Raw genomic sequence first — 25,203 nt, forward strand, 5'->3', positions numbered from 1 at the left:
TGCAGTTGGTGTCCGAAATGTCTGCAACTTGCCGAGCTCTTCCCTGATCACTGAGCTGATGAGCTCTCGCAGAGCTGCAAGGTCATTCTGCACGCCTCCAGAGAAGACATGGGCAGGTGTGCAGCTTGCCTCACGGTTGTATTGCCGAGCGCGCCGTTCTAGTGTCTTTTCGATGCTTATTGCTTTGAATCTGAACACGGCGACCGTGCGCAATGGGTTGCAGACAAGAACTGTGAAGAACTCTTGCTTTTTTCCACGCGTGAGATGGCGCACCTTCTTATCTTCACTCATGTTGGTATCAGCACGCTTGAACAAACAGGACATGTCCTCGATGTGCATTGCAATGTTCTCGTTTGTGAGCTGGTCCTTTGCTTGAAGTGCAACTTCCGCTTTTTCTTTACGATCCGTGCTGGCGTATGTTACTAGCAGTTGTCGGAATTCCTCCCAAGAGGTCAAAGAGGGTTCGTGGTTTTCATACCATGTTTTTGCGAAGTCCTCCAAAGCAAAATATACATTGCAGAGCTTCTGTCTCTCGTCCCATTTATTAAAGCTCGCCACCCTCTCGAACAGTTCCAACCAGTCTTTGACATTTTCGAACGAGTTTGCCATGGGATGTTGGTGGCTTGCGAGGTTGGCTTGCGACCAGTTTTGCCGGTGTTACCTGGATAGTCGTACTCATAGAGGGCTGAATTCAGGCGAGTCACCTCGAAGACGGTGGCTGACCCGCTGGTGCACAGGTGTCAGTTCCATGGGATCAACTCGCTGATGGTCAGAGCTACGCCAACTTGCGTTCATGGTGCTTCGACTCATACCCCACACCTCTGCCAGAAATATAGCGATGTTGAGGAGCGCAGAGTAATAAAATAACAATATTTATTAAGGCTGAACCTGCGCCCACAACTTGAAGTCCCTACTGTCATGAAAACGCCCATCAGTCACGTTCCAAACTGGCCTCAAACTGCCTTCTACTTTCTCCTTGCGTGATTCCTTGTGTGCGTAGTGCATGCGAGCCGAGCACAACCTCGTGCCACGATGACTGCTGCCTGTTGTCACTGAACTACACCACGGTATGGCGCGCACAGTGTCCAATACGAAGGTAATGGGTGCGCTACTTGAATGTGGCCAAGTTGTCGTGGCAATCTCGGACATTGTAGTGGGAGCCTCTGAATTAATTTTTACCACCTGGGGTTCTTTAATGTGCAGTCCGAGTACACAAGTGATATTGCATTTCAGCCTCATTGAAAAGCGGCCGCTGCGACTGGGATCCTAACGACGACCTTGAGCTCAGCAGTACAATGCCATACCTGCTAAGGCACTGCGGCAAGCAATAACATTCTGTAAACTTGGCACTGATTTTTGAAACTCTGGTGGTCTGGTTTCCTGGTAATGCAATACTTTGTAATCATTCATGCTAGCCTACACAAAGGGGTGGCTCAAATCGCTTTAGACATGAAAATAACTTTAATGCTTAAGTCAAGGACATCTGTCATTTGCTTCTACATTGTTCAAGCAAGCTCATCTTAATTATTTCAAAAATAGGCATTGGCAGCCTAACTGGAGTTCTTGCCGCGGTTTGGAAAGTTCGGAATGCAGACATAAATCCCGGTAAATAAATTGATCTGTATCCGGCAATTGTGTACACTGCACCCATTATGCTGGCAATTTTTTTCAGGTCATCGGTCTTGCCAATTGACTTTGCAGCCATTAACACACTTCAATGCTGAAGTCCACATGAAAGCTTCAAAACTGTCTTTGAAAAGGACCCCTATATCATTCTGTTCACCAATAGCCTTGTTGGCTTGTAAATTGTCACGTTGTATATTATGACACAGCGTGAAGTTTTATTTAAAGGAATGATGACTGGATCACGATACCATTGTGCTGCAGTGGCAGTTAATTACATCGTCAATCCTTGTTGCTCTCTTGCACTTTCTTTCACTTATGTGTAATGTTACCGAGTCCCTCTGAAGATGCAGTTTCTCATTGCTCGTGCATTGCTTATTGCTTCTCATTCAGTTTCTTCAGTTTCTCATTGCTTGTGTAGGCAGTGCACAGTTGGCGTTGAAAGTTCCAGAGTGAGGGACCTAAGGAAACATGCAATTTCTGAGCAGTCTGTGACTGTAGCCAGTAAAACAGTGCAATGTCATGCTGTTTGCATATGCTAGGACAGGTTGGAAATGCAAATACACTGTGCGGGAGCTTTCTTGATGCCAAATTATTTTGTTTCCTGATTAGGGCCTCACACAAATGTTTTCTTTACTTCTAGTCTACAAAATGCACTTAAGAGGAAGCTTTAGATCAGGCCCAACTCCGACGCGGCCTATTTAAATACATGTGAGATGCAAAAACGTTTTTCTTAGATAACCCCTGGAACGATTTCAATGAAATTTGTTGCATTTGAGAGAGAAAGTTAAATACTTGTTACTGTTGGAAGCGAAATTTCGATTTAGGGCTTGAATTTTGTTAAAACGATTTTGAAATATTTGACCGTTTAAAAAGAATAGAAGCACTACGTTTACAAATTTATAGCTCTGTATCAGGAACAGATATCGCGGTTCCGTAAACGGCACCTATTTGATCATTAAAAGCGAACAAATTCGGTATGTCATTTTACATCTTACCTGATGGAATTTGTTACGTTGGTTACAAGGGTTCTGCAAAAGCTGTATTTCTATATTACTAAATTTTTTTTTATATTTATGTGTAAAATAACAATTTTGTCCGCTTTAGATGTACTATTAGATGCAATTCACAGAATTGTGCCATCATTTTTCGTTGTTGAGTTAGAGTTGTAAACTTCATAGTTTCGTTTTTTGAAAATTTTTGGTTTTTGACAATTTTTAATAAAAAAATTGACAAACGAACTCAAAAATTCGCAACGAACAGTCACTAGACTAAGTTTTTCTTTTAAATGCAACAAACCTCGTCAAATTTCGTGCAGTGGTTGCCGAGAAAAACGAATTCTCCTTTTACATGTATTTAGATAGGAGCACCCGAGCTGAAGCTTCCTCTTAAAAGAAAAGTGACACATTTATTTGTCTGAACCATTTTTGCATTAAGGTTTTGGAGCAGTGTCAAAACTTGATCTTAGCAACTTCTTGATCTGAGATACAAATTACAATTCCCCCTCTTGACATTCTTGGGGCTCAGTGCTTCTGTAATTTCTAATGGACAAAATATGCGCAATTTTCGTATGGTTCTCAATTAGTTTATTGGAAAATATTGGTGAAGAATTAAAATGGTCGCTCACTGCAAGCAACCCAACCCAGCCAGACAAGTGACGCTGTCCAAAAAAAAAGAAAAAAAGAAAAAAAAAGAAAGAAAAAAAGGCCAGCTCCTAGAGTATTTCTGCGATACTAGTTGTGGTCACTCGCAGTGGTGTCGAACCACGACCCATGGTACTATCGTCTGCCTTTAGCGCTCGTCTGTACCAACGGTTTCCGAGCTTGGAATTTCGCGCCACTTCACTGGTCGAAGCTTCTGCTTATCAGTTACAGGTGGCGCTACAATCGAAACACGAACTGCTTTGCGGCCGCTTCTGGATACAGAGTGTACGCGGCGGTGTTCGCACGCGTTAGTCGTGAACGATATGAACACCGTGTATATGACACAAAGGATCGAAATCGGGTCACTCTTTGTAACGAACATATGACACCCAATAGACGTTAACGCTTTGTGCCGACAACAAAAAAATAAAAGTGCTAGCAGTAACATGTTAAATAAGTGTTTTAATTACTTTTGTTATTCGCTCATAGGTGGCGCGGCAATCTGTATACCGTAAATAATGAAGTCAAAATGTGGTCACTTTCTGAACACGCTGCGCGTTGGGAGTGTGCAACCTGTGCTACGAAACCGCTCTCATGCAGACGACGCTGGTTGCGGTTGCGGCCTTCTTTCCTATCGCAAGAACCCATCGTCTGCTCCAGGCGATCGCGAAGAAAAACGCTTCTCAGTTACGCTGCTGGCGCCGGTGCAGCTCGCCCGAGCTCACGTGCTGTGATCGTGTCGTCTGCACCCGCGCATCTGTGTGTGTATGTGTGCGTGTCTGACTCTTTGCTGGTGTGCACCGTCTAGTCGATTCGTAGTATTTATAAATTGTAGGTTTTAAAGAACGGAAAGAAGAGGACCATGGCAAGCGCTGGAAATCCGCCTTTCCCTTTCCTGAGGAAATTTGTGACCAAGAATGAAGCCGTCAAGGAGTTCCTCGCCGAGTTTTTCGGCACGTTCATCCTATATGTAAGTGTGTGAATTTTCCGTTACAATTCGTTTCCCACAGCAATTTCGTCCCGTAATATTTTTTTTTCTCATCAACCACGAAGATTATAGACACGTTGCACATGATCATGAGCTAAGACATATCATAACCGTCGAAGAGCCGCAAAAAAGTATTTTTTTGAACATAAGATTCACAAGTGGCTGAAACAGAGGAACTAAATTATGCCGAACGCCCGGTAATATATAACAGTAACGGTTAGATCTTTATTTGCGTTACAACGAATTTCTGATGTTCGGCGTTTCATACTGTTATATCCACAAAAATGGAAATGAAAATAAAGTATAAAAGACTGATCATTGATATCTTATTGTTACATGTACGGGAATTTATCAGAAACGGTGCTGCTATTCTTCGAAGTAGGGAATACGGAGGCATACCAATAATTTTCGTTTATACCCGCAATAAGAAATGCAAACAACATTATATAATATAGACGGACGCTTTGAAGGCGATTTTTTTTTCTGCAAAATTATGCGCTTATGTCGCTTGCGAAGGCTTCCACTTTGACACTAACTTGCTACAAGTGCCACATATGCGCCTGTGTATATATGTCTTTTCTTCCAGTGTACGTGAACGTGTCTGTCCTAAGTGCGCTGCTTCGTCGATGCCACATATGAACTTTGGCTCTTTGATCGATGTTGTTTTGAAGTGGTTGGAACTATCTCACCTGTAGGTGCGCAACCTCCGTTACCGCATTAAAACACCGAGATTTCCTAGATATTTATTGTTAAACAAGTTTCGCTGCAGCAGAGCTCCCGCAAATTCTGACTTCGTTCAACTTCTCTAGAAACGATTGTTCGCTCTGTACAAGTTGCCGGTCTCGTATTTTCTCCAGTTCCATTGTTATCCGCACAGATATTACCCGTCACATTTTCGTTTTTCTGTAGCTTCCTGTATGATCCCACCAGAGTAGTGCATCGAACATATCAGTCCAGCACACACTTTCCTCTGATTGCTGACGTTTATTTTTTTTTTTCGGCGGTGTGCGTCGTCGTCCCTGTCCTGGGGACGACGACGATGAAAAGCCGTTACGTTTATGCGAACCATGAGATTATCTCATTTGGGGCGTCGGTCTCCAACATTCGACCAAATAATATTTGCATGTACATTTCTCTGGTACATTTTGTTGAAAAGTCTAAGCATCTGAATTAATGCCGTCTACTTCAAAACATGCGGTAATAACTTGCCATTAACAAAATAAAAAAAAGAAACAAAGAGAAAAGCAATGAAAGTTCTTCATCTGCCGTTGATTGCATCGGTAGTTTTGGAGGGGAAAAAGAAACAGAGGAATATTTCATTTGTTTTTTGTTGGTAAATATTCCTGCCAGGACGTCCAATACAGTCGCTGACTACAGGGCCCCCTTCTGCGTAATCTACCTAAGTAGTCGTTTAATATTGAACTACTAGCTATTAAAAATTCGTCATGATATTCTGTTTAAGAAGAAAGGAGAAAGAACCCCGCGGATTACTGCCACATTAGCAAATACTGAAAGTACCGCGATAGCCATATAGTATCAAGCGTAAACCTACCAATTTAGTTGACATATACCACTATACTACACACGCAACGAAGGTATATTAAACTGTACTTTAGGTGATACGAAATGCAAAGTGATTCGACGAACGTGCAAGCCGGCCAGGGTGACTCGTGAGTGAGCTCGTGTGTGATATATTGAAAAAAAAAAAAAAAAGAATACGTTCCTGGGTTGGTCCAACCAAGGAACGCAGTGCGCTCGGTATCGACATATGAACGTTCCCGAGTTGATGAAACCAAGCAACGCGGTGTTCAGTAGAAATGTGTGAAGCGTTGCTCGCGGCAGTACGTATGCTACGCGGCTGCGATCAAATGCACCGTACTTGCCGTTCGAGTTGAACGGCCATATGCGCCGCTATCGACGTTTGAAGCGTCGTTGTCCTCCAGGTTTCGTCATGACAATGCGTCACGAATGCCAGAAAGCGGAGCTTCGCTCGCACAGTTTGATTTATGGGACGCGACGCGGTGACCTTGCCGGAGATCACATTTACGGTTAATTAAGTTTGTACCACGATAATACGCCTAAACTACCGATACCTCACAGTGAAGACTTACGCGCATACAAAAAAAAAAGAGCATATCAATTTGAGTTTCGGCAGTTGGATAATCTCTGGTAGTATTTGCCGATGTTGTTGTATTTGTCGGAATTTCAGGATATAAGCGTTTCCTTAGCACCCTGGACACGAAAGTCATTTCTCCCTGAATAACTTGGACTGTACACTACTACTACTACTACAACCACCACCACCACCACTACTAATCAATAATAATAATAATAATAATAATAATAATAATAATAATAATAATAATAATAATAATAATAATAATAATAATAACTCCAACAAGTAGTAGAAGTAAGAAAAAATAAAGGAATCAGCAAACACGCACGCGATGTTGTGCACGTGGTGCAAGGAACGCAGTAATCATCAGCGGAGTATATCTGAGCTGAAACTAAACACGCGAGCGCTGATTTCCTGAGATTGCGGTCGTCTTGCGTTTCTGAGCATCTCGAAATGTGGAAGGAAAAAAGAAATACGTACAGGCGGCTTTGAATTGTGAGCTCAAAAAAGAACAAAACGTAAGCAGGAACTTCTGAAAGACATATTAACGTGATAGCGTTAAGGGCCCCGTGTCGTCGAAAGCCTGGTATCGGCGTTCCGCTTCCCGCGTCTAGCGTCGCCCGTCGTTTCGGCAAGAATTATTACGAACCATGCAAACCCAACCACGCAGACCCTCTGTGTAGCGCAAAAAAGTTACTGAACTAATTGAATTCCTCAAAACAAAATACGTCAGGAAAATCGTAAAGTACGACTTACACACAACATACAGACATGGTAGCGTCGGATTGTAATTTGAATATACGAGAAAACATAATTCTGTTACGAGGACTCAAACACAAACCCCTTTTCCAGCGTTTCTACCATTCATAGACCGGCCACGACGTACGAGTTCTGCGCGCGCAGATCTCGGAGGCCACAGAGCGGCGCGCCCGGTTCCTTGCAACACTTCAAATGGCGCTCACTTCCGCCGCATCGTGGCCCACGCAAGCAGCCGCGTTTCTACCAGAAAGCTCGCCTTCGTGAAAAGCGTTCGCCGCCTGCGTTTCCCGGTAAACATTACGGTTACATAAGATGCAGTTGCCGGGAAACGTCAGGAGCAGTCAGGGATCTTTGAATGCTGTCACGTTGCACTTTTAAGGCGAAGCTTAAGCGTACTCCAAATTTTTTATTACGCTTCTTTCGAAAGAAAACTCCGACAAGAAATACTGCGCTAGCAAAAGAACATATTTATTGAAGGAACACATGATTTTTTAAAATCCTTAGGCAGAAAGGTAGGGATGTGCCGAAATTCGGAACTTTGAAATAACGTATCGAATAGTGTCATATTCGTTCGGTCTTCGAATAGAATGTAATGACAGAACATCGTTTTGTATTAATTGTGATAACGGCTATTTATTATTATATTCGTATTCAGTCTCAAAAATCACTATCCGTACACCCTCATGGAAAGGCGCACATGCACTGTGTACACAAGATATCCTCCTCCTTCTCACAACCACCGCTGCCACCACCACCACCACCACCACCACCACCATCATCATCGTCGTCGTCGTCGCCATTATCATCATCATAATCAGTAGCAGCAGCGCGACTACCACTACCATCATCATCATCGTCATCCGAAGCAGCGCATGGGGCTATGAGAGACGCCATATAGCTAGCTGAGAGCTCTTGATTTATCTTGGCCACCTATATGGGGGATCTCTAACGGGCATTTAAATCTAATGACGAATTCGTCAAATCGAACCGGTACGCCCCAGTGCGCCGTTTCATCCAGTCATCGTCGCCTCAGGGTGACCCGGTGCGCGCCGGTGCGATTTGCCGAATTCGCCACAAGTACGCACGCGTTTTCGCATTCAGCCCCCACTGACACGCCGCTGCAACGGCGCTGAAATCGAGCACGCGACCTGAACGCAGCGAAGTCTGAAGAAAGACCGCAGCCAAATGTAGCTCGTAAAAAATCGGCAGAATATTCCGTGCTGGGCAAAAAATGCTTCGGGTAACCGATTTGCTGAGACAGAAGTGATAGCGTGACTCTGTCGTACTGCTTACTTTCAAGCTGCGCCGGAGTGATTACTGCGAACGCTTCCGAACGATCGTTATTTCTTTCCATTTGCGAGAACTTTTTCAGGCTCTGTGGATTGAAAAATAGCAGATATGCAAGCATCTTGCGCTCTGACAGATTTTTTGGTGGTTGACTGACATCCTATAGTTTCTTTTTTTTTTTTTGATGTACCAATGTTTTAAAGATTGTCTGTGGCAAATATCACAGTTCTAACATCTGAGCTAGATTCTACGATGACGGGGCCGTTACTTTTACGAGATATCGAATGTTTAATTGGATAATTAATATAATTACACTAATTAATTTTCTATTAAGTTACTTTACGGCATATATTGAAATCTACGGATGGTGACTAGTGAGTTTGCAAGAATTTTGCACTTGGAACGAATTCTGAGGATGGCGCCTGTGTCGAGATGTGCGCCCCGTCAAAATTTCTGTAAAAGAACGCTGTTTCACTCATTTTCTTTAGGAAAACGCCGTTTTATGCATTGCCGCATAAAAGTAACTGGAACGCCAATGCATATGGTCAGACACTTCGAGAATTAATATCTTGAAACTGGCGCAGTCCTGGGATTTTGTTCCGAGTAGATACGTCTTGTGAACTCACCGCCTACAATTCGTAAGTTGCAGTGTGTGCCGCAAAATAAGAGTTAATTTTTTGTAATTACGTTAATGATTCAATTAAGCCTTCTGATTTCTCGTAGAAGTAACGGCCATCTCATCGAGTAATTCAGCTCAAGGGTCAGAATTGTGCTATGCATCCCACAGGCAATTTTCACAAATTTTGTGCAGTTAAAACAGTAATAAAAGAGACGCCTGGTATAATGAATGTCTTTTTAGGCGTTGTGCGAATAGATGTGCAGATTGTCTATTATTGCAGATGCTGAATAGAATGGAGGCAAAAGTGCACGCAAACGTCGTTAAGCCTCCACCCGCCGGTAATGCGTCACTGTTTTCGTATAGAACAAGGACAGCGCAAGCTAACCTTACGAAACACGGAAAGCTGCAGCCGTAGACATTCATTAATAGCCTGCTGCAGGAAGGCGGGAGGCGCCATGCCAAATGGGACTTTCTTCCTTCTGCGCTCCTCTTGGTCCTCGGAAAGCGCTGATCCTAAAAGCGAGGCAAAAGATTACGAATTATAGATAAGCGGTGCGCGCCGACAGACACACATGCGTGCGCACGCACGAAAAGATAAAAGAAAGAAAGAAAATAATAAAAGAAGTGGGTTGGGAAGAGAAGCCCTGTTTGTGATGCAACGTTGGATGGCAGTACAGGGCAGTCTCACGAAAGAATGTCCTCTTTTATTTTTCTTTCGTTTCGTTTTTGTTACTCATTTTTTATTGCCTAATCTATGGACAATTGTAAGCACTCGGGAGTTCCCCGAAAGAAATTTCCACCAACCTTGAGCACAGAGAAAAAAAAAGAAGTTTCTGGGGTGACGTGCGCAGAATCCGCTGTTGGCATCGACGAACGAACTTCAGTTGTTCCTTAAGCTTCTGCAGCATTAATAATCTCCCACTAAATGAAGGAACCTTACAAAGAAGAGCGCTTGCAACTTTACGAATATCCTAGGAGAAATAGTAAAATCATGGGTTGCTGTTGAGTTCATTATAAACGCGCGCATTTCCCTGGAAATAAAGAACGAATTGTCAGTTTCGCCCAAAAGCGAAACACTGAAAGTGACGAGAAGATTGTGCGTTGCGCTGAAGGCGGCTCGGAAGGCTGGCGCGATGAGTACCAGGCCAGCCGCGTCGCGTCTCGACGGTGCACGGGAAGAGGCCGAAGGAAAGCCCTCGGGGTTGGTCAGCGTCGAAAGAAAGGATTACATAAGTTCCACTTGGATTTGCATATTGGGGGTATGGCCACAGAAATAACGCGTTCCTAAAGCAAAATCTTAAATAAATAAAATGAATAAAAAAGTAAATAGAAAAGTAAATAAGAAAAGTAAATAAGAGGTTTTCATTCGCCCATATTAGATCTTACAGCTAAGCTTTCTCAACTACAGTGCATTATACCAAGAGAAGAAAAAGCAAGAACAGACGACAAATTGTTCCAACGCGAGCGCGAATCTTGTCTTCTGTCCTCCAAGTTTAGTCCCCCGCTGATACCTTTTACGTTTCATATAATTGTACATACAATAACAAGTCCCAATAATTAAACAGAAAAATTCTTGGGTAATAATAAAGCTAAAACAGTTTTTTACGTGCTCTTTCACTAGGAAGTTAATCATTGTGACAGACGGAGCGGTGCTTGCCAGGCGCGTTTTTAAGGTGTCCTGGCTCTCCGAGAACGATGCCAATCTGAAGTCACAATATATCGGCAATCCCATGCGTACCACAGCGCAGCAGCGCCAGATTTCCCTCTAGGTAGTATAATGAGAAACTCTATGCCCGCATCCGATGCTCATCAGGAACGCTGATGTGCGCGCGCACAAAGGTTAAGGTTGTTAGTATACCCCCCGATGACTGCTGCAGTATTAAACAATGTATCAGTGTCATTCTTTTCTGCTACATCACCCCGTGCTTGTCCTGACATCCAGTTTGCTGATTACATTTCTAGGAACCCCGTTTCTATTGATGCTATTGGTATTGCTAGCGTGATTACAAAGCTATAAATATATCTTCTTGTGCTGGAATTGATCATATCAATTCCAAGTTTCTTAAAAAAAGCATGGTGACGTATTCTTCTTTAATACTGTCGCACATTTTTGCTCAGTCACTAGAATCATCCATCTTTTCTAATGATTGGAAAGGAGGGGAGGTGGTTCCACTGCATAAATCAGGTCCCCACTGATTCTCCATTTAATTATAGGCCCATATCATTAACCAGCGTACCCTCTAAGCTCATGGACCATGTCATTTACTCGCATCTTATTACTTTTCTGGAATCAAACTCGTTTTTCACTGGCTGTGAGCATGGTTATACAATCTTTTTTTTCATGTGGCACTCTGATGTTCGTTTATACTAATGACTTTCAGTGCTACAGACAAAGGACTAACAATAGATTTTATATTCTTGGATTTGGCGAAAGCTTTCGGCTCTGTGTCTCACGAGTCGCTTTTGCTTGAGTTGCGTAAACTTAATGTCGATACTAATATCTTGCGCTGGACTGAATGCTTTCTTTCTAACCGCTTCCAATATGTATCTGCTAACGGACATGACTCTTCGATCGCTTTTGTGCAGTCTGGTGCATCTCTGGGGCCTGTTCTGGGTCCACTACTCTTTCTAATTTTTATTAATGACCTCTCCAAGTTCGTTACTTCTTATTTAAAGCTTGTCGCCGATGACTGCGTAGTTTACCGCGTCATCACTAACACCTCTGATCATGCTGCCCTGAAATCCGACCTTGCCGCCATATATTCTTGGTGCTGCGATTCTTTAATGACCCTTAATATTAATAAATGTAAAAGCATGCGTGTCTCACGGACTTCCTCTTGCCCTGTTTCTTTCAACTACACCCTCAATAACACACCATTAGCCTCTCGTGCCTCTTTCATAAGATTTACTGCACTAATCCCTTTCCTAAAGATGAGTTCTTTCTTCGCCCATCCTACATTTCACCTCGCATCGATCACCAAATGAAGGCACAGGTACCACCATGCAACTCCAACTCTTACTTTCAATCATTTATACCACGCACAACGACGACTGGAACCACGTTCTCGCCTCCATTGCTGCCATCTGTGCCACCACTAACTTCAAGAGGATTGCCAATGACTACATATGTACTCGCCACTCCTCTCTGCCATGCTCCCGGGCCTTGAGAGTATGTTAATAAATAAATAAATAAATAAATAAATAAATAAATAAATAAATAAATAAATAAATATGTATATTCCACCTATTGTTATATGACACATGCGGTATATGCGGGTTACATTGCCACACCATTCTATCAGTAAAGTTGCTCCTACCTTCTTTCACATTCTTGGAAAAGTTATTCCCCGGAATTTCGAGAATGAGAGCCTACAAACAAATGTCATGAAACAATACACCACAGCGCATGCCTTTTATCTTAAATCTTCTTAGACTTAAATATTGTAAGTGCGAAAAAAATAACAGAAACCTGAAAATGATGTTCTTTATTTCCTTTTTGGCGGGGTTATGCACTACCTCCGGGATCGGCCCACGCAAGAGGCCGCATTTCTACCAGAAAGCTCGCCTTCGTGCATAACGTTCGCCGCCAGCGTTTCCCGGCCAACATTGCGGTTACATAGGCTTCAGTTGCCGGGAACTGTGAGAAGCAGTCGGGCATCTTTGAATGCTATCGCGTTCCACTCTTGAAGGCTAAGCTTAAGCGTCCTCCAGGTTTTCCGCTCCTTCTTTCATCTCTTCCTTCTTTTCCTTCGTTCAACCACTGCGCACGCCCGCACGCGCGTCACCGAACACACTGGAATTCAAAGAGATTTGTATTCAGTAGGAGCTGTCCAATTGCTGCTCCAGGATGGCCAATTCGTGTTCTGGCGAGCGGGTGTCTTCGCTTCGGGGGTCTTTCCTATCGTGTGCTTGCTCGGAGACTATCCTGTCAGTGACAGGTCACTGACTTGCCGAATGCAGAGGCTCCCGCCGAGTGGAAATATTGTGCACACGTGCCGGATAATTGCTTCAATTGAGTCTCTCTCCCCTTCCGCGTCCTTTCCTTTGCTCTCGCTCTATGTCGTGTCGTGAACCTTTTCACCACAGCGCAAAAGAAGCGAGTGGGAAGGGTGGGTGGGTGGGGGGGGGGGGGGTTGTAGGGATGTATTTCCCTTACATGCAATTGCGATATAACTCACCTCTGTGTGAGGAAATAGCTCATGCCACTCGCTGTTTTCTGAAGTGCGTCTTCTCGGCTGACCGGCTGCGGTGACTTAGCGGGCTTATAGCGGGCTTATAGTCGTCGTTTTTATCGTGCGCGCCCGCTTTTCTTTTCGTTTTATTTTTTTTCGAGCCGCGACCTCTTTCATAATGAAGCCTTCGGGGTTCGTTGTCTTAAACTGCAGTGAACGCGGATGCGCGTCCGAGGTGAGCTCTGTGAAATCCTCGATTGTTCCATGAGCACGTGTACGTGGGCGTTGGCTCTCGTCTATCAGCGAGCAACAGCAGCAGCATCGGTGCCGTCAGCAAGCGTTCTTCTATTGTGCCCTCTAACGCCTTCGGGAATGAGACTCGCACCGAAGTCTCATGAATAATTCTGCGTGACGTCCGAGGTGCTGCGGCATGCGCGACTATACAAGATCGGCATGATGAAATGGGTAGTTCCAACGCTCCGCGGGGCACACACGCTTGCTGCATTATGACAGCGGCAAAAAAAAAAAAAAAAAAGAACGGCTATAGCTTCCGAGCAACGAGTTGCTGGATGCCGGTTAGCGCGCGCTTGTGTGTATTTAGCGAGCGCGGTTCCGCGAGCGTAAAGCAACGTGAAACATTATCACCGCGGTGCTGCCGGATGCTTCGCGAAGCTTCATGCTTTGCGAAGCTGTTCCGCGCGCAATGACGAGTCGAACAGTCGAGGAGAGTGAAAGAAGGAAAGGTGCAAAATTAGGTGACACAGTAGAACATTAGTAGAAGGAAGTAACACAGGGTCCCTTAACAACATCCTGCGACATTCTTCTCCGACGCAGCAATTTTAACTCGGCCTAGACGAGGGGAAGCTTCATTACTCACAGCGGTGACGTCACGCTGGGGATCGAGGCTCGTGCAGTGGAGTCGGGGCCACGTCGGCGAGCCCAACAGCGGCTCCTTTCGCGTTTGCTCTGCTGTTGTGTTCGCCGTGTAAATGCCGGCCTTAAAACCCGTCGTCATTGGTAGCAGCACACCTGCCTTCTTTTCATTCATTTACGTTCCCTCGGCCTGTTTTCATCGAAAGTTCATCAAATAAAGTCCCGTCAACACCGTGCGAACGGGGCAATGTCTTGGGACTTAGCGCTCAGTGCAGTGAAGGTACGCTTTCGGGTCGACATTTCAGTAGCGAATAACGTGATAAACTATGGAACGTGCTAAGCGTTGCGCTGATTTGTAGCAACGATTCATAGAATAACGAGCCGAGCTTTGAAGGTGTTACTTCCACGAGTCCCCTACGTATTGTCAGGGCGCGCTTTGGGCTCTCGTCCTCCTGCTCTGGGATCTAAAGTCCTGTATCGTGAATGGGTTGCTGGGAACATCCGCGAAACCCTGCAAATTGTGTGCAAGTGTCCGGTGTTCTTATTAATTAATTAATTAATTAATTTGTTCATACGCCGGCGAACATGTTCTGTTCTCCATAGCTTATATTGGGTGATTGGAAATTTAAAAAGATCAAGCGTGATGAAACAACAACAACAAAACAACAACAACAAAAACAACAAAGAAAGAAAGAAAGAACGCCACAAAAGCATTTGAAGCCACAAGCACGAAGATTAGACGAATCCATGCGTACCAACGATCGTTCCCAATTGCGTCTGAGCGTTCGCAGTGTCAGAGTAGCCTCTAGTGCAATCTTTGTTGGGACGGCCACGGCGGCCGCATTTCGATGGGGGCGAAATGCGAAAACACCCGTGTATACTTAGATTTAGGTGCACGTTAAACAACCCCAGGTGGTCGAAATTTCCTGAGTCCCCCACTACGGCGTGCCTCATAATGAGATAATGGTTTTGGCACGTAAAACCCTATAATGTTTTTTTTAAATGTTTATAAGGAACTCTATGCGTTACAGGGCCCTTTCAGAAGCGGCTTTGCACAAACCGCGGTGAAAGAACGGGTAACACGCGCGAATGCGCGAGCGAGATTAAACGCGTAACTTCTCGTGCAGCCCCAGCTGGCCGTTCTGTTCACGCAGTCTTCGCATCGAAACGAATGAGTGCGCTCGTATATACATAGCACTCGCCACACAGCTGGGCGCGAGCTATCTGAAGTCCGCCGTATGCATTCCATCTACTGCGGACAGTTTTATGCATCGCCGTAGCATTTACGGCCATGGACAAAGGGCTGCAAAAAGAAAAAAAAAAGCGCATAGCTCTCGCCGTCAGCTCCGCGGATGTGATCTCTGAGGCTGTCTACAGCATGCACCGAGCAATGCAGCCAGAGTTGGTTTGTCTCTTTCCCGCGGCCAGTGCAAGAGAGCTATTGAAGCTATTGAAGGGGAAATGTTGAGCTGGTGTTATAACTGGGATTGTCGTGCGGTCCCGTGACCGTGATCGTTCTTACCGCGCGAAACATAGTTTGTGTACTTATAGCGCGGACTCGTGGGCGATTCGATTTGCCAGTGCTGCATTAGCTGCAACCGTATGAGCGAGAACGTACAGAACGACAATTTTACGCAACGGAACCCACCGCGGTGCATTATGGCGTCCCGCTCTGTCAGTCTGTCGTTGCGTGTTTGCGCTTTTACGGTTATAGCCAATGCAGCTATTATATACTGCTCCACTCAGCGACGTGGTATGCCGCTAACTCGAACGCGGCAAAACGCTTGCTGTACTAGGCGAGCAGGTTGCGCGATGCGTCTTCGTCTGCCACCCGAGAGCCAAGGTGTCACGTGACGTCGTCGCCTCGCGCGATTACGAGCGGGCACGGCGAGCCTCGAACAATGACCACTCGAGGAGGGGAACCGGCGCCGCGTATCGCGCAAATGTTCCTCAGCGCGGCCGCCGCTAGATTACGCCGCGCGCCTGCGTTACGCCGACGATGCGGCGACAATTCGCGGCCAAGAAGTAGCGTACAGCCGAGTTTTTATTACGTGAGAGGTTTTACAACATTCTCCCACATCGAGAGCGTACATGGGTAGAATGATAATTACAGCGAAGCTGTCAGCCTCTCGCTCGGTGGTCGGCATTTTTCGTGTCCGTCCGTTATCATCATCAATTATCATCATCAGCAATGGCTCGTACCCCTCTAAGCAAGCAAAAAATCAGATGGCTCATCCACTTCGTGATGCAGAGGCCACAAGCACTCCGGCAAAGTGAAGCGAACAGTATACGTACGTTCGTTGGAATAACGCATCCAACGCGCAGAACAACGTACGTTTCAATGAAGAGAAACCTCAAAACAAGCAACTGTCATCATCAGCAATGGCTCATACCCATGTAAGAAAGACTGTGAGCACGATCACCGCGTGCTCACCGTCATTCATGGTGCGGACGGTGATGCGACGTCCACTGCGGAGCTCCGTTTCCAGCCGGGGCACCCCGCACCTCCCACCAATATGTTACGGGGATGTTGCGAGTATAGAAAGACTATATTTACAATATATATGCAGGCTGAGTCAGAGTAGTTAAGATGGCTGACCACCAACAACGCGCAGCAGCCAGCATCTCCGATCTTCTTCGTCCTCTCTCTTCTTTCATCCTTCCGTAACAAAATCATAATCATCACCGAGCACCTGGAGTAGTATGTCAGGCGAACAGCCAGCCTAACATCTCCAGCATATCATTAAAGCTTGTTCATACATTAATTGAAATCACCCTAGAACAATACACAGAACAGCATACGTTTCAATATAGAACAAACTAAAACCAAACATCCGAACCATCAATATAGCATTGCATAACCCCTCCAGCAATTGTGGTGAAGGTTTTGTAACAGCTTGTTTGGGCATCCACTTTCGCGAGACCGAAATGACGAGTGCCTTTTTTTTTGTTTTTTTGTTTTTGCATCGCGGTCTCGGATCTGTGACAGTTTGATGGGCGCCGCTTATATAGAAGAGGCCGGACATTTTTGCTCTAACATGCTGAAGTTCCTTATACGTTCCTGTAGATGTGTTCTTTACGGTTTCGTTATAAATTTCTTACTATGGAGAGATTGTCGGGCTGCATACCTGGGCTGCTTCGCCTTTATTAAAAATAGTTTGTAACCACTTTTCACCGAAGTGTGCAAGCTTCGAGAGGTGATCAAGATGAGATGAGCGTACGTAATTGAACATTTCACCATGAGCTATTATTTATTGAGCACTGAGTGTTCAAGGTGGAGCTCGTGTTCTGTACGCGTGTGTTAAATTTTGATCTTCTGTTTTAACTCGAATGCAATACTGTCAATTTGGAATCGGACTATACCGGATTCTAGATTTCAGTCGCAGAAGGTCTCCGATGTACTAAATTATGGGCCACTACGGCTTTTCTGCGTGTTTTTTGATAACACGCTCAATATGAGCACGTGGCAGCTTTTTATACCAGTGGCTTCAAACGTCCTTCGCTATTAAAGTAGTGGTAAAATATTATTTACTGCTGCAGAAGGCGGCGCTATTGTGTGGAGAAGGTGAGCGCGCAAACTTGTGATAAAAACGCACACTCTACAGTCTATTATGAAAGTCAGCACCCACGTATACGCAAATGATCAGTCGATTCTCTGTACGCATTACTCTGGACCTATATCTTGTCCACATGGCGTGCAACTAGACATGGCCGCAATATCACTTTTGATTGGATACCTGCACACCGGGGCGTGATAGGGAATGAACAGGCAGACGCTAAAATGAAAACTGCTTTAAATAATGCTTCTGAAGTACGCATTGCGTTCTCACGAACAGACACAAACGGCCCACTTCGTTGTGCAATACGCAACTCTACGTTGGAGCACCGGACCCAACCGGATCAACGTCACAAGCGAGCGCATAAATGGAACCCAGAAAATAAATTACGTATGCCTCACAAGCTCAAAAGAAGCCAAACAAGCATGGTGCACCGGATTCGCCTTGGTTGTCGCATTCACCAAGTCAGGTGCCAGAAACACTTGATCACATATGTGGCGTTTGTCCTGTGTACGCGCAAGAGCGACAGAAACTGGTCTCTTCCATCGCATACGTCGATAAGAGGCCACTATCAGACGAGTTTCTTTTGGGTCCTTGGCCTAATGCAAACAGCGCAGCTTTGATTTAGAAGCGCCGCTATATCTTTTCTACAAGCCACTGGGCTAGACGCATCGCTTTAGAGATGCCACAACGTTGTGAACCTGTATATACGCACCTCCTACTTGTATCGATCATCATCATCATCATCATCATCATCATCATAATCATCATCATCATCATCATCATCATCATCATCATCATTCTTCAGCCCTTTTTCTCCCCGTCCCTTTTCCCAAATGTAGAGCAGCAGGCCAGAGCAAGCTATAGCTCAGGCCAACCTCTCTGCCTTTCGGTAAATAAATTTCTCGCTCTTTATCTCTCTCTTGAGTCGAGTTGAGTGGTTGTAGGCTGGTGGGATTAGCCTCGCAGTTGCTGCCGGCAATTGTTCCACCGTAGCGACACTTAAAATACATAAACCACATAAATCAGACACAGACCTCACAACTACACATAGTCACTCCTAAGGTCACCATGTGGAAGCCAAATCCGTGTCCTGCAGGTAATTTAAGAGAAGGCGAGAAACCTCCTTCCTACACAACTGGTTCCCGCGCGGGAAAACAATGTCCTGACGAGAACTGTGAGGAATTCCTGTCTTCTTGAGGGACCCGAATAACACACTCGTTTCCGCGTTATGCAGAGTACAGCTCATAAGGTAACGTTCTATGTCACCGCACACACCACACGAAACTGGCCTGGCGTTGTCTCCATTATGTCTATCTTGTTCACATGCAGTACTATGCATTCTTCCATCTCGCGGCACTCGCTTGGGCAGAGCAAGTTTCGGCCCTGGGACACGAGGAACATGACTGCTCCCCGCTGTGTCAGACTGCGCAGCGCATCCCCGTGTGCATATTGCACGTTTCGCTCTGGGAACAAGCACGCGAGCTTACGTCGTGCACACAGGAACACCCGCAGTCCCGAGTGAACATAGGCACGGAAACGCTTGCGCCACTTAAAACACTGGCGTTGCGTAACCGATCGGCGTGAGGCATATCTGTCCCTTTGATTGTTCTCTTTCTTCTTCTTCTTTTTATTTTTTTTTTGAAACAGGCGGAACACCGGGCAGAAAACAATAGGTTAAGTCGTTGAGCGCGGCTTCGCAGCATACGTAGCATGCATGCATGGGGGGGAAAAAAATGCGCGCTCGCTGCTTGAGTTGCACATCGGACAATGCGCGCATAAGTGTCGCAGATGCGAAGCCTGTTGCGTGGCCGTTGCAAGCGTGTAATACTTGTATACACACCACACACCCAGCGGCACTTCCGTCCTGCGGGGCGCCGTGCGGGCGTCAATGCGTGCATCGCATATTTACGACCACCGCCCGTGCGAGGCGTTCCCTCGACGTTATCGCAGACGCTGTTGCGCGACGTGCGAACGACGAAACGCCTGTGCGTTATTGGCGAGCATAACCCGAGAGGCGCCCGCTGCCGGTCGCCGTTGCGCTGAGAATGCGCGCTGGCACCCCATCCTTGCCTCTCTCCGTACTTGCGCGTCGCAGTCGATAACTCGTATATCGCACAACAGGACGAATATATATATATATATATATATATATATATATATATATATATATATATATATATATATATATATATATATATATATATATATATACGCCCGTACACATGCAGCGCTGACTGACAACCGAACCTTTATTCGAAAAAAACCCTTTTACGCAACGAATAATCGACTAGCCCAGCATCATGAACACATTAAACCGACATTTCCCTTGTTGCCTTTTTTTTTGTTCAGTGCCGGCTTGTTATGGTCACGTTTAGCATACTTGTTGTATGAGAAAAAGAGTAGGTGTCTCCGCCTTAAACCGTCGAAATTTCCTAAATACCACGTATAAAAAACCAACAAAAGGAAAGAAAAAGGAGAGAGCTCGACAATCTATTTTCGGGAATTGCATATCACATATGGGTCATTCCACGCCAAATCGGCCGACGTTTTTTCGACAGTCACAAACATAGTTGAAAGAAATGTCCACATGCTTGTTGAAGTTAGAAGCGCATTCCTAACGTTTATATTTCTTATCAAACTTTTTCTAGCAATTTGGATAATATTTATTGTTCTTGCCCAGCTGAGCTACAAGGCACCAATCAATATTTTTTTTCAGAGGCATATTGTATGATAAACACATCCAGATGGTGCGCATGGCAAGGCAATAAAGTGGTGTGATTGCCAAAACAGTCAATTTTTCAAATATTTGAATACTTCGAGTGCTTTCGACATAGGAAAATTCGAATAAAATTGCAAAGTTTGAATTTTTCGCTGGGAACGCAGGAAAATCCAGAAGGCACAAATTAAATACAGAATGGCAGCCCGGTTGACACATAGTATAGCGGTAAAATATTTGAAGGTTTGAAGGTTTGGTATCTCCTGAAATATAACTGTAAAATATTTTTTGAAATGTTCGTGCGTGGATCGCACGAACAGGTGGGAAAGGATGCATACTGATTAATCAGCGCGAAAACAACGGAAGACACATAGTTAGTAGTTAGAAGGACTGGTTGATTTAGCGGGGAGTGACCCCTATTCCTTGTTATGGAAACAACTTGAACGTCGATCTCTCTCTCTCTCCCCCCTTATTAACCGTACTTAAGTGGATGCTAGTACACATAAGTGGCGCCAGCCGTTCCTCTTCTCTGGCATAATAGTTGTGCTCAGAATTGTCCGAAACAATTAAAAAGAAAAGGGGGGGGGGCAAATCACTTGTAAGGCTCACGCACACGGAATATTAATGTTCGCAAAACATAAACGTTCTTGCACAGTTGGAAATGAGGTCTCGCGTACACGGGCAAGAGTCACAGAAACACCGAAAGCACAACGAAATGCGTCGGAATCAGCCGAACGAATAAGAATGGGATTTCTACCGTGCCAGGAATTCCGCCAAAAGATAGCGAAATTAGACATTTGCTTTTTCTTTTCTGTTAATTTCTTAAACTTGCATGGGCACGCAGTCAATTACCGAAGCGTCCGTATTAAGTGCACGCGTACGCCAGGGTTGGCCTTAGGTAGAGATGCTGTAGATGGCTTCCGAAGTCATGATATATACAGTAGCTCATAGCTTTGGTGGGTAGCGAGCGCCACCTTTGAACACCAGTCCGTGTATTACGGCGACGCTTCATTATATGGTAACGATTGCAGTACCAGGCATGTCGACAAGGAAGCGACAGCACGCAACACGCGCGAAGGGAGGTTCCGAAGCGCGTTCAGCCTGTGCGTATGCGAGCGAGACATTGACGCATGCGCCGTGTATGTGTGAGGGCATTGACAAGCGGTGAGCACAGCTTCGGGGTTGGCTGAAAGTCGAAGGAACAGCTTGCTGACGCCCGCTGAGCGGTGGGCGTGCGTTTTTTCACCTGCAGCACGAAAGGACGAACGTTCTCGTTCCCGCCGTTTTTTGCATTGCTTCAGAACGTCAGACGCTCTGCGGGCGTGCCGCTTATGACGTATGTTGGAATGCCCGCAACTTAACGCCGAGCTCGTTAGCGTTCGTTAGCGCGAGACCAGTCTGTGCAGCTACATGCGGTGCGAATGCTTGCAAAAATTGGCAGTGGCTTATTAGCTCGGCTATGCCAGGATATACGTAGCGAAAGCTAAGGCATAGCATGATTAGCCTTGGTTAATCTTGATTGCAAGTCCAGGTTAGTCTGGTTGTCTAGCTGTGTTGCGGCGTTTAGCCCGTCGTTCGGCGCGCGGTTCGTCTGTTTCCTGGGCGATTCGTTTCCCCTTCATCTCGTTCCGATGTCGATTCCAGGTCTCCTCCTGGTTATCAGAATTGTCGCCGTCCATACTGCGCTGGAGTTAGGAATCGCGGCTGCTGCCGCGATTCCTAACTCCAGCGCTTTCACAGACAGTTTCCGCTGTCATCGAGCGATGTGTTTTCATGCTTACCTGTGCGAACGTGACTCCGTGCTGGTTAATTTAGTTAAAACACGTTGACGGGCTAGTTGGTTTGAATCCATGATAGAATTTGTAAGCGCGACTGAACAAGGACGTAGAAAGAAGTAGACACACAAAGACAACGCTGTATTCGTGTGTCTGTTTCTTTCTACGTCCTCGTTGAGTCACGCTTACATATTCTGTCATTGTTAATTTAGCTAGAAATCGAATGTTTACAAGTTTATGCGGCCGACAAATCTACTATCCTTATTTGGTACAGCTAGCTACTAATTTTCTATCACAGTCGGTGCTTGGCCTTTCCGGCGGAACTGCGTTCTTTTTTTTCCGCGACGCACTGTAACGTGTGAGGTCGTTTTCGTAAGGTGGTTGTGGCCGATGTCGTGTTCGGTCGATTTTTGTGCATATATATGGCTAACTACAGAGACCACAATGGACGAGGGGGAGCCTGATAAAGTAGGCCATCGCTTTCAGTATAGCTTGCAGTGCAATAAATAGCGGCAACAAATATAGCACTGAGACAACAATGAAGGCAAGTGCAAGAACTAAGATAACGTGCTATGAACGTAGTGATGAAGAAATAGTCAGATAAGCAAAAAAAACATAAGAAAGAGAGAGAGAGAGAGAGAGAGAGAGAGAGAAAGAGAGAGAGAGATCCGGGAAAGAGCCACAAACATGAGTACAAGCCCGCACCACGAAACATTTCGCCTGTACACAGTTAAGAAGCTTCCGCTTTTGTCTGGAGGGACACTCTTTAATGAACGTCAAACAGCATCAATTTATTTGAATAGTATTGGATCTTGGGCTTTGTACATAAGTAAAATCGAATCGGATGTCAATCTGATAGTGAACGCTCTTCTAAGGATTGCTGGTGCGCAATGGGAAGGAATATATGTTATCCTTGTTCAAAGTTCACAATGCTATAGTTCGGCAAAATATAGTCCACTCTGTCCCTATTTTACACGCCCATTCGCGCCCCTCGGAAGAGCTACTCCAACGACTTTGGTGCACAAAAATTTCCTTCTTGACAAACGAAGAGAAAGGAAGAAACAAAGAAAGAACGAAGAGAGAAAGAAGCCCTCGATGAATCAAGATCGCGCGCGCTCAGAAGGCAGTTTATGTGGATACGATCTGGCTCAGTATGGTGGAAGTTTGTGTCACCCATTTGTCAGGACAGATATCCTCATTGCTTAAATACTAATAGCAGCGTCGAAACTTTGTGGCTTACACAGTTTCGAATGCTGAAATAACGCTCAATTATAGAGTCTCAAACAAATGGATTCTTTCTAATTGTGCTATACACTTGCAAAGGGCGATTCCGCGTATGTTAAATTTTTGTTAGACTTGGCTCTCGCTTGCTCTTTAAAAAGATAATTCGTAAAATAAGAGATCGTCATAAAAGACCTTCATAAAATAAACGAGGAAAGAAGTTCGATGAATTTCAGGCTTATAAGAAGGGTGCCAGCATCTACGGCTTGGGCTGTTGAGGTGAATCATCAAACACCGAAGTTGTCATGCAGACTCGTTGGGCGCTGAACAAGCTTGTTAAGCTGTAGCTTTACTGCTCACAGCAGTGCGACGATGGGAGACATTGAGTTGGTATTGCAGCGTCGCCAATATTAAAGGCCCCCAATAAACAAAGCCGAATTGGTCGGCACCCCGTGTACAACACTGTGTTCGAGAAACGTTACTGTGTTGCTTCAAGATTAGACCTTTAATCGTCATGAAACGACTTCTTCAAGTTTAGCGTGTGTCGTCCTTTCACTCTTACGTTTAGGCACCCGAGACAAGTATTTTTGTTTAATCACTGTCCGCTAACGAGGAGGCGTATTTCTATGGACTTGAACGTAGAAGCATTAGTCTCGGTGTTCAAGCAACGTTCAAGGAATGTTAAGAAAAAAAATTGAAAGCATTAGTCTCAATAAGAGTATCTGCGTGGTGGAACCATTTTATTTACCGCAAGTGCGCTCGTCGCTTCGCATGGTGGTTCTTTTTCACCAAGACCCCCATGCAGAATCACCAGTAAATCTCCGCGCAAGTGAGTTCTACACGCACATCGACATTGTTATGTCGGGTCAAAAGCACGCAGTGCGATTTTGAACGGTCAACAAAACGCGCAGAAGTGCGGCGTGAGGAAACGGCTGCGACGTAACGCTCAAAACCTAAAGCCCGATCGACCGGGCTGCCTGCTGTGCGGCAATGCATCGTCCGTACGTGCACATAGAACACATACATATAGACACGCATACAACGTGTGATCCTCCTGCTACTGCTGCTGCTGCTGCTGCTGCTGTCGTCGTCGTACGAGTGCCACGAGGCGAGGCCGTCGCGGTTAAAAACAATGCTGATTCGCCTCGGTGTTCTTGCCCTCGCCGAGTGCAATGTTGACGACAACACCGGCAGGCGGGTTCGTTCACAGCACGTGCGTAGCTGCTGCTGCGACGGGGGCTTCTTAGGCACGAGCTTTGCAAAGCACACCGCCTGAACTCTATACAACATTCCCCAAAAGGCACATTGCACGACTTCCGCGTCCTTTCTTATATATTTATGGCCTTCAATCTGAACGGAGGCATTGTGTTAACGTTTCAGATCGGTGGCCTCTCATTTTCTCAAAGAACCTTTGTCTGTGGCCAGCTTCAAGAGCGGCAGGAAAAGAACGCTCTCGGACACGCACTTGAGCGATTTTTCTTCTTCTTTTTAATCATCTTCTTTCACCTCTTCACTTGCGTTCCACACTGTAGAGTCAACTTGTAAAGTATCTCTGTAAAATGCGTTTTACAGACTCTCGTAAAGACTCGCGTTCGGTATTTCACTTGCCACTGCAGTTAGAAGCCCGAAACTGCTTTCGCTGTGCCTGTCGCTTTCCATTAGGCCGTCGTCGTCGTTGTTATCGCATATCGTCAGGCTACCTCGTCATCCTCAGCCACACCTTCGCCATAAGGCAGAAGAAGGAACACTTCGCTGACCACCACTGGGGGTCGAACTCGGTGATGACCCTGCGGCATAGTTGTTGCGGAGTTTATTTACGACATTTTGCGTACATCGTCTTGTGGAGACACG

General features: G+C 45.4%; 1 protein-coding gene across 2 annotated transcripts in view; it reads left to right on the forward strand.

Annotated features, from left to right (window-relative positions):
* Positions 1-3,883: 3,883 nt before the first annotated feature.
* The window catches only part of LOC142571791 (aquaporin-9-like), an 84,857-nt gene continuing 63,537 nt past the window's right edge, over positions 3,884-25,203 (forward strand). The window contains exon 1 of one of the 2 annotated variants that reach the window (XM_075680401.1): positions 3,884-4,236. In XM_075680401.1, coding sequence (XP_075536516.1) covers positions 4,129-4,236 — 108 coding nt within the window. In that variant the 5' untranslated portion in view covers positions 3,884-4,128. The remainder of the gene's footprint in view (positions 4,237-25,203) is intronic. The other variant, XM_075680402.1, reaches the window with a different exon arrangement.

Source organism: Dermacentor variabilis, chromosome 2, assembly GCF_050947875.1.
Source record: "Dermacentor variabilis isolate Ectoservices chromosome 2, ASM5094787v1, whole genome shotgun sequence".
NCBI classification, from domain to species: domain Eukaryota; kingdom Metazoa; phylum Arthropoda; class Arachnida; order Ixodida; family Ixodidae; genus Dermacentor; species Dermacentor variabilis.